This window comes from Coniosporium apollinis, assembly GCF_000281105.1.
Source record: "Coniosporium apollinis CBS 100218 chromosome Unknown supercont1.20, whole genome shotgun sequence".
NCBI lineage: Eukaryota > Fungi > Ascomycota > Dothideomycetes > Coniosporium > Coniosporium apollinis.
This window is the reverse complement of record NW_006913282.1, coordinates 470,790-484,957: the sequence shown is the minus strand read 5'-3', so window position 1 is coordinate 484,957 and position 14,168 is coordinate 470,790. Positions and strand designations below refer to the sequence as shown.

General features: G+C 52.6%; 3 protein-coding genes across 3 annotated transcripts; all 3 read left to right on the top strand.

The window, feature by feature from the left end:
- Positions 1-432: 432 nt before the first annotated feature.
- Positions 433-2,409, top strand: W97_04651 (uncharacterized protein; the record flags this gene model as incomplete). Its single annotated transcript, XM_007782540.1, has 5 exons — positions 433-443; positions 495-787; positions 850-1,191; positions 1,245-1,572; positions 2,010-2,409. 5 exons carry the CDS (start codon positions 433-435, stop codon positions 2,407-2,409), a joined length of 1,374 nt encoding a protein of 457 aa, XP_007780730.1.
- A 274-nt stretch (positions 2,410-2,683) lies between these two features.
- On the top strand, positions 2,684-3,559 carry W97_04650 (uncharacterized protein; the record flags this gene model as incomplete). Its single annotated transcript, XM_007782539.1, has 2 exons — positions 2,684-2,737; positions 2,813-3,559. The coding sequence occupies 2 exons, from the start codon at positions 2,684-2,686 to the stop codon at positions 3,557-3,559; spliced, it is 801 nt and encodes a 266-aa protein (XP_007780729.1).
- Positions 3,560-9,117: 5,558 nt separating this feature from the next.
- Positions 9,118-10,374, top strand: W97_04649 (uncharacterized protein; the record flags this gene model as incomplete). Its single annotated transcript, XM_007782538.1, has 2 exons — positions 9,118-10,102; positions 10,187-10,374. The coding sequence occupies 2 exons, from the start codon at positions 9,118-9,120 to the stop codon at positions 10,372-10,374; spliced, it is 1,173 nt and encodes a 390-aa protein (XP_007780728.1).
- Positions 10,375-14,168: the final 3,794 nt, after the last annotated feature.

Here is a 14,168-nt window from a genome sequence, read left to right as displayed (position 1 = left end):
ACATCGGAAGCTTAGCGGCGTTACCTCAAGCGGTTTAGCCATCATGTTGAGAGTCCCAAGATGCAAACGGATGCATCACCACTTGCTCAAAGTTTTGTACTTTGGAAATCGGCTCCACATTATCCAACCACGATGTGTGGAGCCGAAGAGATATATCGGGTATTGAATGTATTTAGCAGTTCCTGCTGTTTGATTGCTTGATCCGAACGACCATTCGTGGTTCTTGATACAGAAACACCTCTATGCGAAACAGCTAATATGTTGAATACATTCGTTACTTTCTTAGCTTTTGGCTTATCTGCAGCCACCGCTGCTTTACCAGTTTACTCAACAAGTGACACAATAGACTTGAGTCTCTCAAATGTTTCTGTTTCATTCGATGTGCATGCTGGAGCCGCAGCATCGAAGCCCATCAACCGCCAGTTAATCTCCATGTCCATTGAGTGAGTTACCATGCGTGCTGCATGTCCTGTCTTATCCGCTGATTATCGAAGGTTCTGCTACACCGTCGACTTTCTAGGGCAGCCAGACTCGCCAAATCTCTTCTCACAACAGTTGCTCCAGAACATTGAAGACATATCTGGGACCTCTCCAGTCCTTCGAATTGGGGGAAACACGCAGGATCTTGCACAGTACTGCGAGAACTGCCTGCAAGCGATGAATAGCACGTACAGGCCCGGAAGTACCGAGGCCATCAATGTTACCTTCAGCAAATCTTTGTTCAAGATATTGAACGAGAATGGACCTTCCAGCCAAGAGTATGTCTTTGGACTTAACCTAGGACGAAGTCAGTTATTTCCTGCTCAATTGGAATTCAGCCCTTACTAAAATAACTATCATTACTACCAGACAACGTCGAGATTGCCAAAGCAGAGCTCACAGGAGCTTTGGCATACCTCAATCAGTCAAAGCTCATCGCTTATGAGCTCGGAAATGAGCCTGACCACTATGTCTGGCCGATCGTTAATTACCGATCTCCTGCAACTTGGGATATGCTTGCTTACGTCAAACAAACGATGGAATGGTTGTCGCAGCTGAGCGCAGGGCAAAGATTTCAATATGGCTCTATTGCAACGAGTCCAACCCTCGCCGGAGACTGGACGATGGTCCAAGCTATCAAACTGGGTATTCATCAGCTTGACACCGTGAAGATCATCTCGTCTCATGCATACCCGGGACATGTCTGTACTTGTGGGTCCCTCAAACCGCTCAAGTATCCATGTCTTAATATTGACTTTTCCCAGCGGAGTTTGCAGCGCTTGTCAAGCTCGAAAACTACGTCAACCACCTCAATACCGTCCAGTACTTCAGCGCCTACATTGGCGAAATCGACGCTGCTAAGTCGGTAGGACTGACCTATCACATGGGTGAGACAAACAGTGCTGCATGCCACGGCAAGGACGGGATATCTAACACGATGGGCGCCCTATTGTGGACAATCGATTACTCTCTCTATCTAGCATCCTTAGGGGCCGACAGGCTCTTCTTCCACAACGGCGTAGGAGACTTTTTCTATTCTATGTGGGAGCCTGTCGCGCTGAACGACTCAGCACCCGCACATATCAATCCCCAGTAAGTTATGAGTTTCCTCTTGTCGACGTGTGATCGAGAACCAGATCAAGACACAGCATGCGACGCCTACACTCGCGAGGATCAGAAATATTCGCATCACGTGGTCACGCCCGGGTCAACATCCAGCAGTTAAAGCAACCATTATTAATTAGCTAGCGCCCTTAGCATCTCGATCAAGAGTGCTTGAGGCCGCAGACCAGCAGACTATACGTCTGTCCTAGCCCCAGCTATCACCGTTGCCCAGACCTAGTCCTGTGGCTCGCACGAGCCACGAATATTTCTGACACTCCTGAGTATATGTTGGATTGATGTAGTACTCGCTGTTACTATAAGCTGCGACGCACGACGTACTTTCTCGCTCCCACCGATAGTTCTTCGGCATTCTTAACATGATACCTGGTTCTATCACCGACTCAGCTAGCTGACTTTCTGCAAAGGTACTACAGCATGCTCCTACTTGCCGACGTAGTTGCAGACCTGGACTCCCCTCGCGTCTACCGCGCCTCCCATCTGGACACCTACGATCTCGCGCACTACGCCATCTACGACGGTTTTGTGCTCCAGAAATTGGTTCTTCTCAACATGCACTACCACAATAGTTCCACGGAGACGCGTCCGCTCAAGTCCATCAATGTCGCTCCTGTGCTTGGAAAGGATATCAAGATGAAACGCCTCACTGCTCCTAATTCAATCGCCAAGACGGGCGTTACGTGGGGAATGCAGGCCGTGGACGAGACCGGGAAAATTGCAGGTGAAGAAGTTACAGAGACAAGATCGGATGGCGTGGTGATTTTGTTTGCTTCTGAGGCTGTCATTGTCGAAAAGAATTCATCTTAGACACGAGCCATTATAGCAAATATGCACGTGATAACGGGGCTAGACCTGTTGCATGCTTGTAATTAAAAACTCCCAGCAAGCGGCAACCCCTTGTTCACTAAAAACCGCGTCCTTCGTAAATTCACCCCGCATCCCGTATCCCGCATCTCGCCCGCGTCAAGGTAGCCGACACAGTCCTTCAAGACCCCGTTCAGCCCCTAAATAGAAAGACAAGGCTGGCTCTCTGAGAAGCCATGTAGACTGTAACACTATCCATCAATTGCAATAAACTGTCATGTTCTACGAGCCCGGCAAAACCGACCACGGCCTTCCTCATGACCCGTTTAAGGTAAGGGGAATTGCCGACCCCCAAACAATCCCACCTTTGCTCTACCAACACATACACTGACTTCGCAATCCTTAGGCCTGCGTTGTTCCCCGCCCCATCGGCTGGATCTCTACCATCTCCCCCACCGGCAAACCCAACCTAGCCCCCTACTCCCAGTTCAATAACCTAACCTTCGATCCGCCCTACGTCCTCTTCTCCGCCAACCAGACCGTCTCCACCACACGTAAAGACACCGTCATCAACGCCGAAGCAACTGGCAAGTTCTGCTGGCAGCTCGCGACCTGGGACCTGCGCGAAGCCGTCAACGTGAGCGCAGAACAAGTCCCCTACGGCATTGACGAGTTCGACCGCGCGGGACTGGAGAAGGAGTACGCGCGAACGAAGGCGGTGTTAGGCGTGCCGATGGTTAAGGCGAGCCCGGTGAAGTTCGAGTGCGTGTACCACTCGACGTTGCGGTTGCCGGGGAACCCGCCGATGGGGACGGTAGACATCATTATTGGGCGCGTGGTGGCTGTGCATATTGCGAACGAGGTGCTGACGGATGGGATACTGGATGTGAGAAAGACGCAGCCGATTGCGAGGTGTGGATACTATCAGTATGCGGTTGTGAGGGAGACGTTTGAAATGGTTATTCCGGGGCTAGACGAGGCGGTGTTGTATGGACTGGAGGGAAGTGCGAAGAAAAACAGGGAGGTCGCGGAGATGAGCGAGATGGAGGTTTTGCGGAGGCCCCTCAATAAGGCCACGGCCGATCAAGAGAATAATAAGGATATGCTGGAGGATAGCAGAGCGGAGGCGGCCTACGTGCAGACGCAAGTATAGTCAACTGTGCTCTCCAACCGTTCTAAGGTTTAGAATTACCGTGCCTGAAGTGCCGCTGCGGTTGGATACTATTGTTTACTGTGCAATCATTCACCAACGAAGAACAGCCGAGCGGCTGAACAAGATGACGAGTGCCGGATGATAGCAGCTGAGATACTCTTGAAAGCCCGGATGTTAGCTAAAGGTATACAAGAAAGATACGCAGATCGATATGCGGGATCTATAGTGTGAAGCCCCAAACTATTACGGCTGCTATTATAAGAGATAGAAACTTCGCTAGAGAATCCAAGTAGCTGGATGTTTTATAAATATTGATTAGAGCAAGACAGCAGCTGGACGGACACAAGCTCTGCGGCTGAGACAGACAGCGAGACTAGGTGGATACAGTCCGTCAGGAGCGTTCTAATATACGAGGCTGAGAGACTCAGCGGGCAACGTTGGGGCTCCAAGGATTTAGCGCCGTAGAGGCTGCGAAAGGCAAGGCCAGACAGAACACACGATAGAGTTCAGCCCTTGCATCAAGAAATCGGAGCAAGGAAGACGGACTGAGCGAAAGATTCCCTTATCTAGGGGCGAAGTGCACTCGCATGACAGGTGCGGAGCCGAGGATAGAAACTTCCAGCCATGATAAGAACCCCTCGCTGAGCGATCCGGACAGTAGCGTAATGCATCGAACGAGCCTGCTTATCCACCGACACCCAGGCGACATGCCTCGAACGCCATATTCAAAACACGTGTAAGCGCATTGACAATGAGTAGCGGAGCGAAAGTTAATACCGCCGGGTAACGCCTTGAATATCATCCCCTGATATCCTCCTGTGCCTCTTGGCCGCCGGTTTGCCAAGCGGCCGTGAAACGAGTGCTGGAAGGTCCCGCTGTTGGCTGGGCCTGGCGGACCATCTTGCAACCGACCGTGGATAACTCAGAGTGTTGGTGGGGCGAGGAGTGCTGATTATACCGGAAGAGATTCAGCGCGGACGCCCCCGCCACAGCACAGAGCGGTCTTCGTCGTGGAACTCGACAGTTTTGAGCAGCCGGATGACCGTCTTTCATGCTAGGCAACGCTCTACAAGCCCCTCCTCTGGCCCTGCGCCGCGCCTTCGAACGGGCAGGCTGCAAATAGCGGATCAACCGGGTGATGACGCTTGCGCACCCTAGACGGCCTGCAGACCAGGGTCTTTATCCATGCGTCAAGAACTTAGCGTATGGCTGGTAGAGGAAGCTTTGGATAGTAGGATGGCCCTGGCTGCCTTGTCGCTGGATGAAAAAACTCAGTGAGGCGTTGGCTGAACCACACTATGTTGTCAGATGGTGCTCCACGCTTTGAAGGCGTGATCCCCTGAAGGATAACGGATAGGAAGGCCTTGCGGACGTCCTGGAAGTTGATTTGGTTTCACGTACAGGAGTGAAGTAGGCTGTCGTTAGCCTTTAGCCGCTGGCGTGGGTGCTCTATATGCCTCTATCGGTCGAAGCGGCTGCGGTCGGCTTGTAGACTTTAAGGCTGTTGAAAGGGCGGTCTGATACAGAGATAGTGGAGGCTGATCTCGTTGGTTAACGGGATAGGAAAGCCGAGCTGGTATAAGACTGTGTGACAACATCGAAACCCCGGGGCGAGAGATTTGATTAGAGCTTGCGAAGATTTGTCTGGCGAGGTCACTTAATCGGAGCTGTAAAAGTCAGGGCTACCGTAGCACTGGGTGGCGAGGATTGCTCACCGTATATCAATCCTCATCCAACGCTACTGGAGGGCAGGATCGTGTAACAGGTGATGAGTGGGCAGTCGGTCGAGCTGCTGCTGCAGTTTTGACAGCATCTCATCCTGCGCGCAGATGATTGCCCGATTGTATCCTTCCCAGCGGGATATCCCATCTCGTGTCCACTTTGCTTCAATCGCGCAGACAATGATTTACCTCGATATGTTGAGAGCTGCCGCGACGGGCATTTTAGAATCGTCCTTGACCGGTTCTTGTGCAATGTCAGGTCGGGCCAGCTATTGAAATCGAGGGTCGACAGGCAGGATTCCGCGGGTCGGGCTAGGTGTGCTGGCTAGGCTCTTCATAACGTGCGGATAGTCAACGGGGCCAACCAGAAGACTCACTGGACAGGCCGCTCCGCGAGAGCGAGGCTGTACGGACGAAATTCTGCCATCGAAACTCTGAAGGTGAGATTGTGCAGGTGCCGGAGGTCAAAACTCACACTACCGCCGTCATGCCACAAGTGCGCTTTCCCAGAGGTCATCGTGAACATCCTCCTCCTAGCTTGTTTCCCTCGAGCTTTCTCGACGTTGCGGATGGACGCCAGGATTCTTGACACACTCACTCGCACGAAGCCTCCGAGGTCCTCCCATCGCGCTGTAACTGGCTGCTGCGAGTCACATCCGGGGTTGCTTACACCCCGGCCACCCACAGCCAGGGTGGTAAATAGTCGGTCCGATTAGCGCAAGATCGACCGACCGACCAGCTAGTCCTGGTCGGTCGGTCCAAGCAGCAGAGCTTGGTCGGTCGGTCTGAAGCTGCCCGACTAGCTGGTCCGACTAGCGGACCAGCCTTGGCAAGGTGTTTAGCCGGTAAGTCTTCGGCGGCTCTATAATTGGTCCGGAGGCTGGTTATTCCGTCCCGAAACCTCAGACAGCTGGTCCCGGAGTAGCGCGCACGGCGCCGGCGTCGTTATACATCACGGCGGCAGCAAGGTGGACACAATGGGAGCTGGTTGGACACAATGAGCAGGTTCTGGAGCGTGGTGGATGCGGTTTATGGGCAAGATTCAGTATACTAGCTAAGAAAACGCTGTCAAAAATTCACGACACCATGCCAAGACCTTGCCCGCTATCTAAGCCAATCCGGTGTGGTCGGTCGGTCCTGGAGCCCCCTTGGTCCTGGCCGGTCGGTCCGGTGGTGCGCCCTTACTTGGTCGGTCGGTCCGAAAGCCTCGGACCAGGACCGATCGACTATCTACCACCCTGCCCACAGCCATTGTGATATCCTCTAAGCCGGCGCAACTCGCCTGCAGAATTGTTGGCGCTGTGCGACCATGGTGCCTTGATTCCCCCCTTCCGGCCGCAGAATATACAGCGTGTCCGAGCATCCAGCCGTCGCCCTTTGCGTCCGGATAACTCTTTCTCCTTTCGACCTGGCCCATTCTGCTCCGTTCTCTCTCCAGCGAGCCGGTTTACAGTGTTTGCTTCCGCGGTGCGTCTGATGCTGGTGGATTGTCTGCTTTGTAACGGAGGGTCTCGTGGCGGTCGATGGATTGAAGATGCATGGAGTGTGACTTTGGCGGCGGAGGCGGAGTATCTCAAGGGTATCGCTGAATGCAGATGTCCGAAGCTCGCTTTTGAGTAGCAGGCATCTTGGCTGAGGTGGATCGGGGCTCTCGGTATGCGATAGGCTTCGGCTCGTCGAAACCGTTTGTGTCCGCCGAGGGGTTCAGGCTGTCTGCATACGACTGTCGAAGAAAGTTTCCTCACGATATACGATCCCTGGCCGTGAACTGGACGGAACTGTGCATTGAATGCTTTTCATAATGGTGGATATCCTGGCGGTCGGTGAACTCGAGCCCGCTAGAGGGTGGCTATGACGACGGAGACTCTTGTGGAGGTCGAAAGAACGGAAACTGGATGAGTTTGAGGCTATAAACAGCCTCGTCTTGGGACGGAGGTTGGCGAAAAAGGATGTTGTGGCTGTCGACCGAAGACCACTGAAAGATAGTTCTCGCAGTGCATGCTCTCCCGGCCGTAGCCGGAATAGCCCCTATGGGAAAGTATCAGCGGACGGAGAACATTTCTCGCCGCGGAGAGTGTGTCGGAGGTTGATGGATTCGGGTTTGTTCGCGAGGATAATGAATGTGGGGTCTCGCGGCTATTGGCGAAGGTTCCTGATAAAAAATACTCCCTCGTTGTCGATGGCTTCGGCGCTGTTCGATACGTGATTGAGCGGAATGACTGAAGAGAATAGGCGTGATAGCGGCGCATGCGAAGGCACGCGCATAGAGGATAGCCCGGATGAGAGGTGCCGGCGATGAAGTCCGAGGGGTAGAGGGACTGTATGAGTGTAGGATGAACATGAGGCTAGCGCCTCGCATCCAAGCCGTGGACACGGACTGTGCGCGGATCCTTGGCATGGTGTTGATGAAATCTGACTGCACCTGGTTTATACAAACCTTCAACGGAATGCGTGCCCATTGCTGTCTCCCTTCCGTGTCCATAATGCCCCGACCCCAGAATATCTTCTACTGTGCCCGAATTGCTTCCTGCATCTCGTGCCCGTCTTACCTCTTATGCTTAGCTTACCCATCGATGAGCCTCGCTGTCTTCTCAACGCTGATGCCCTCCGTGCCTGCCCGGATCCGTATCCATGATTTACAATGCTACCTATCGTGTCCATCATCCTGTTGCCTGTGCTGTCTGATGGTGTCGGTGCTACCGATGGAGGTTTGCCTTTCTATTAGCCTTTCATACAGCATGCTTGCGGTAGTTCGAAGTAGAGCTAGCCGAATAGCACAATGGGGTTGTCGACGGTTTGTGTATGGCTCCGCGCTGGCGCGTTGGGCACCTACCATCTGGCTTATCAGATTTGCTCTTCGGTCAGAGCGCCATATGCTTGGATTTGGCTATGGCTATCATTTAGCTATTGTTTACCCCATGTAAAGCACTATCGCTTCTCCCCATCATTGACGTTGACATCGAACTGTTCGGCCACATTCTTTGTGACGTTCATACAAACTTAGTCCGCCAGTTCAGCAGAGAGTCCCACCAAACTTGCGGGGAGAGAGCCGCCCCGCCGCCTCGACCTTCACACCTCGCTCACCCTTGGTTGTAAATCTCTCCACACCACCACCGCATCAGAGATCTAATATGACCTACGCCTTAGGGATTACAGCCGCTTTTCTGTTAACTAGAAACTTGCGTTTAAGATCACCTCTTTACTGATCTTCCTAATCGTGCACCTCTTCTTCCAGTATGGAATCCAGATACAATGCACGTCAGCACGAGAGACAGGCCCTAGCTAAAAACATTAGTAAGCCGGATGGCGGAATAGTTCAAGCCCACATTCGGGAATGATCTCGTTCCGGCATCCGAACGCCGCTCACTCAGCACCTGCAGCTTCGACAACAACGCGTATAGCGTTTGATAACGTGAACGTGAGGCTGATGTCTTAGAGCTGAACCGGGATACCTCAGTCATCAGGTTTCATAATGGTCGCAAAACTATTCTTTATAATCTGAAATAATCATGGCCAATTAATAATCGATAAGCGAAGGTGCAGTCTGGTCGGAGCTCTGCCTAGGTACTAAAACTTCGAAGCAGTGGCATCATCTATTGCCGCATATAAACGCAAACGCCGCTGTTAGCAAACATCATAACTATTTGATCATCAAGTAGACGCTTTTTTACATCTAAGTCGATTTTCATAAGCTTGTCCGTCGCGCTAGCACTCTATCGGCCACTACGTTATTTTGATTCTTTCACACGCAGCAGTCACTGCTATTTCCTCTCCACCGCTTCATCTCGGACTTCAGCTCTTCTCTCCTCATCGGGGCCATCATCGCCTATAGATATCATGGGGCCGTACTCAATTGTTATCATCGGTGCCTCCTTTGGCGGTATTCCCGCCGCCCACGGCCTCCTTAGGGACGTCCTCCCCGCAATCCCCGCACTCCGCGAACAATCCTATAATGTCACGCTGATCTCGCCATCGTCCTACTTCTACTGGAAAGTCGGCTCGCCGCGCACGATCGTCAACCCTGCCGCGCTGCCGATCGAGAAGGTCCTCCTACCCATCGCCGACGGCTTTAAAGCGTACCCGAAGGAGCACTTCGAGTTCGTGCAAGCGTACGCCACGGCGATCGACCACGCGACCAAGACCGTCGAACTCTCCACGGATGACGGGAAAACTTCACGCATCACGTACGACTCCCTAGTCATCGCGTCTGGCACCACCTCCGCATCTCCTCTCTGGACCCTCTCCAAGGGCTCTGACGCCCTCCTCGCAGCCCTGAAAGCCGTCCACGCGCGCCTGCCCCGAGCCTCCAGCGTCCTGGTTGCGGGCGGCGGCCCCGCGGGCGTGGAGACCGCCGGCGAGCTCGGCCAGACCTACGGCGGCGGAAAGAAAGAGGTCACGCTCCTCTCCGGCTCGAGCCGTCTGCTGCCGCGGCTGAAGAACGCAGCCGTCGGCAAAGACGCCGAGGCGCGCCTGGCGAAGCAGGGCGTCAAGGTCGTGCACGGCGTCAAGGTAACTGGAGTCGATGAAGCAGCCGACGGCGGGAAGACGACCGTGACGCTGGACAACGGGACTAAAATGGTGGTTGACGTCTACATCGACGCGACGGGCGAGCTGCCGAACAACAAGTTCATCCCTGAAACGTGGTTGGATGCGCGCGGCTACGTCAAGACCGACAGCCAGACGCTGCGGCTGGATGTGCCGGGCGCAAAGCGCGTGTACTGCATAGGGTCCGCGGGGAGCTACTCCAACGGCGGGCTGCTGGACGTCAAATTTGCGGGGAAGGCGTTGCTGGAGAGCATCGAGCTCGATATTATCGAACAGCGTGAGGCTTCTTCTCCGGATCCCATCCCTGCGTCGTCATGGCTCGCTTGGGTGACCTCGTGGTTACCGTTTTCCGGATCGACAGACCCGGCGAAGAGGAAGAACATCTATAAGAGGATCACCGAGACTGATATGCAGTTCGTTCCCATTGGATCGACGCAGGGTGTCGGTGCTGTGTTTGGGTATAAACTCCCGAGCTTCGTCATCAGGCAGGTAAAATCGAAGGATTTCATGATTGGGAATGCCCCGAAACTGGTGGCTGGGACGGGCTGAACGAGCGAGTCGGAGTTTCCTTGTAATTACGGGCGTGCTGCCCTCTTTACTTTTTCTTTCTCTTTCTTTTGGGTTCCCCTTCCTGCGGACATAGGTCTGCTTCTAAACGTTGAGGGCTGTTGACTTATCCTATTTGCATGCGTGTGCTTACCATCAATGCTTTCAGGCTGGCGGCATCTAAACATATAGATCGTAATCAAGAACTACTTGCATGCCGTTCTCGTGCTGATCGATCTCATGTGCAATCTATATTCGCGCGAACCGGGGCGGCGTTAGCTTTTGACTGCAGAATGTTAAGAGATGCCTTTCAGCACTGCCCTGATGAAAGAGCAAGCCAGTAATCTATGGGAGTCAACCCAGGTTAGCAAAGATTATCCAAAGCTACTTGAGTCCCCGAATTATTAAGAACAATATGTAGAGAAAACCCGCTCAATGGAGCACTCATCGCTCCATGTAGACATACTCGATATGAGAACATCCTTTGTATCAAGGCGGCTAAGCTCGACACGATCACACAAGTCGGAGAAACTAAGGAAGAGGTTAAGAAGGGAAAGCTTTGTTTAGATTAGCTCAAACATAGAGTTCATATGGCTAACGAAGCGCTGAATTGTGTGCTTACCTCATCGCCCAACTATACAGTCCAACAGACCCGTTAGCGGGTGAATTGGGACCGACTCATTGCATTTAAGGGTCGTCTATTCCTTCACCCACGCTTAAGGTCATGTCCAGCACTAGACCCGAGGACTTGTCATTGATAGAGCGTCCGCGTTGCGGGGTAGGGCGGCTTGGCGCGTGCCCACGTTGGATCCGTCTTTTCTACCAAAGTTGTCGTCTCCAGCCTCCTCATATCAATCCTTGTAGACCGCGGATTTGACACGCCTGATTAGCTGCAGCAACCACACAGGATCCGAGTCTGCATACGATGCCTTGCTGAGCTCTTCACTTGCGGCAATAGTCTGGACAATATCCGAACAGCTGCTCGTTCAGGTTCATCTCGCCGGCACGTGCACTCTCTCCGCAAAGATCTAGTGGCCTGCAGCTCACGCAAGCCCAGATCTAACCGTCATACTATTCCTAAGCTGGAGTCGGTAAGCGAGCTCGCAGGACCCTAGATAAACTTTAACGAGCTGCAAGCATGGTTCCTCCATATTAACCTGGATATCATTTACCCTCCAGATGAACCATAAAGCCGATGTTCCCCAGGGTATAACAGCAGTCCGACTACAGCGCCTTACAGTACTCGATTGTCGAACTCAACACCAGCATCTCACCACGTTGACTGCGAAGCACCATGAAGCTCCTTACGCTCGTTACTCTCTTCGCCGCCGCCGTTATGGCTGCCCCGGCTGCTGAGATCGATGGCTCAGCGCCTGCGGAAGCACTCGAGGTAATAGTCCCCTCTAAAGCTCTCCAGAATATATGTTGACCAATCAAGGCTCGCCAAGGGTCCTGCATCGTCACTAGTACGTTCACTTAGGGATCCACTAAGAATGAAGATATAACTGAGACGTTAGGCTGCCGATCGTCGTGCTGCAGGCAATACGGCGGCTGTGCCTTCTTCGACTGTCGAAGCTCCTATGTGAGTCCTCCCCATTCAGCGGTCCAGGTCAATAGATCCCGTACCGTGGCCCCCCTTACCCGCTTTACACTCGAAACATCTGTGTTCGCACGGATAGCTTTCGTCTTGTTGCCAAGTGCCTAACGGTTGCGTCTACAGTGCGCCACGTCCGGTCCTGGAGGTTCTTACAGGTATTGCCAGTGCAGTTGCAGACGCACAGGGTAGTCCCTCTCAGTGGGATGAAATCTGAGAATACAGCCGTGCCGGGAAACAAGATGCTTACGGTCTGGGGCTGGCTTTCGGTGCTTCTTCTGTTGGACAAGCTTGATGTAACAAATCGTGAAGCTATGCGAAGGACGTGAATGATATGCGGATAGCCCCAGATGCTCTTCTAAAAACACACCTTAACGGGGTATAGCTCTATTGGCTCTGCGGGTCGATTTGGCTCTCACAAGGACCTCGAGAAGCGCATCGGTTGCAAATAGTCCATGGGGCTGTTATTTACGCACAGCAGTAAGCCTCTAGTCATGAACATGCTATGCTGCCGCACTAGGATGCTCCTTGCTTATATTCATCAGGCTGAACCAGTAGACGGGCTGTGGCTTATTGGCCCAGGATCGCTGAGTACTTCTGCATGTGAGAACCCTACTACTTGCAAGGCGCAGCGCCGCTTGCACAAGCGCATCGGGCAGATACAGTAATGCTATCGAGGCTGAGCTTGCATTCGCCCGTCTGTTGAAAAGGCAGCCCGCGCGCAACTCCCAGCCTTGATGCACCCTCGAAAAATCTCTCGCTTGAGTTTTCACCAACTACAATGGATCCCGAAACGCAACATCTAGAACCAAGCAGTCTCGATTCATCTCTAACTCAGCACACGCCCAGAAACTCCGCTACCATCTGTCCAGCCTCAGCAGATGGCTCGGCAACACTATTACAACCTTCCCAGGGCCGCAATTCGATTCATGAGGATCGCGCTCACGAAGATAAAGATAGCTTAGCCTCAAGACTCCCGGCTAGTGAGCTTCCGACAAATTTTACCGTACGACACAGCTGGTAGCTCTTCGAAATCTCATCGGCTGCTCTTTCTTTACTCGGGCTAGCCGGTCTTATTGCCCTTTTAAGGAAATATGACGGGCAGCCGCAGACAGCGTGGACGAACCAGACTCTAACGCTGAACGGTCTTATAGCGCTACTAGCCACGGGAGTACGTGCTGCGCTCATGGTTCCTGTAGCAGAAGCTCTAAGCCAAGCGAGATGGAGTTGGTACTCGCCACGGGGTCGAGCCGTTCGCAGCAAACATCAAGGAAGAAGACTAGAAGACTTCAAGGTCTTTGATGAAGCATCGAGAGGTCCCTGGGGAAGTTTAAAGCTCCTCTGGGAAACCAAAGGCTTGTAAGTTTTCGCACCTTGTTCCGTCGGATGTAGTCACCCAATTAACTTGAAGGGTTTGTAAACCATAGGCATCTAGGTTCCCTAGGAGCCATTCTAACCGTTCTCTCGCTAGCTATCAGCACTTTCTCGCAACAGATCCTAAGCATTGCATATCGAGATATCGGCCATCAAAATGACAATTACACAACATTTATCCCAAGGAGCGAGTATTACGGAGGCAACTTTGATCAATACCGATAGGATATGGAACATGCTAGTAAGATCCAGTACTTTACCGTTCGCATCTTTCTTATCAGCTGATCAGTCTTGATCTGTTAGCATATAAACCTGGGATTTCAATGGTAGCAGCAATCAACAGCGGTGTTCTCGGCTCACCTCAAACAGATCTACCGGTTGTTTGTCCTACAGGCAATTGCGAGTGGCCTATCGTACCGACCTTAGGTGTCTGCGGAGCTTGCAAGAATACGACGGACCGTATACATAAAGAGACGCACTCTTCCACTACTTACACGTTTCCAAATGGGTCCTCACTGCAAACCCCATCTTACCCTGATATCTTCACGGTCTCCTCGATCAACGTACAAGCTCTTAATTCCGCCAACTCTACCACCCCGCAAACTTTTCATGATGCCACCATAAGCATCTTTGTCGCGCTGGGGATTCCTACCGTAGGCCACGATAACTACACTTCATCAAATCCTATAATGGCCCACGAGTGCTCTCTTTGGTTTTGTCTACAAACGCACAGCATCCGGGTCGTCTCTGGCAGACAGCAGCGTACTCTCATTGGTACATGGAGGGAAATGTCAGAATATTCTAGCGCTCATGCATGGGTAACTACTGT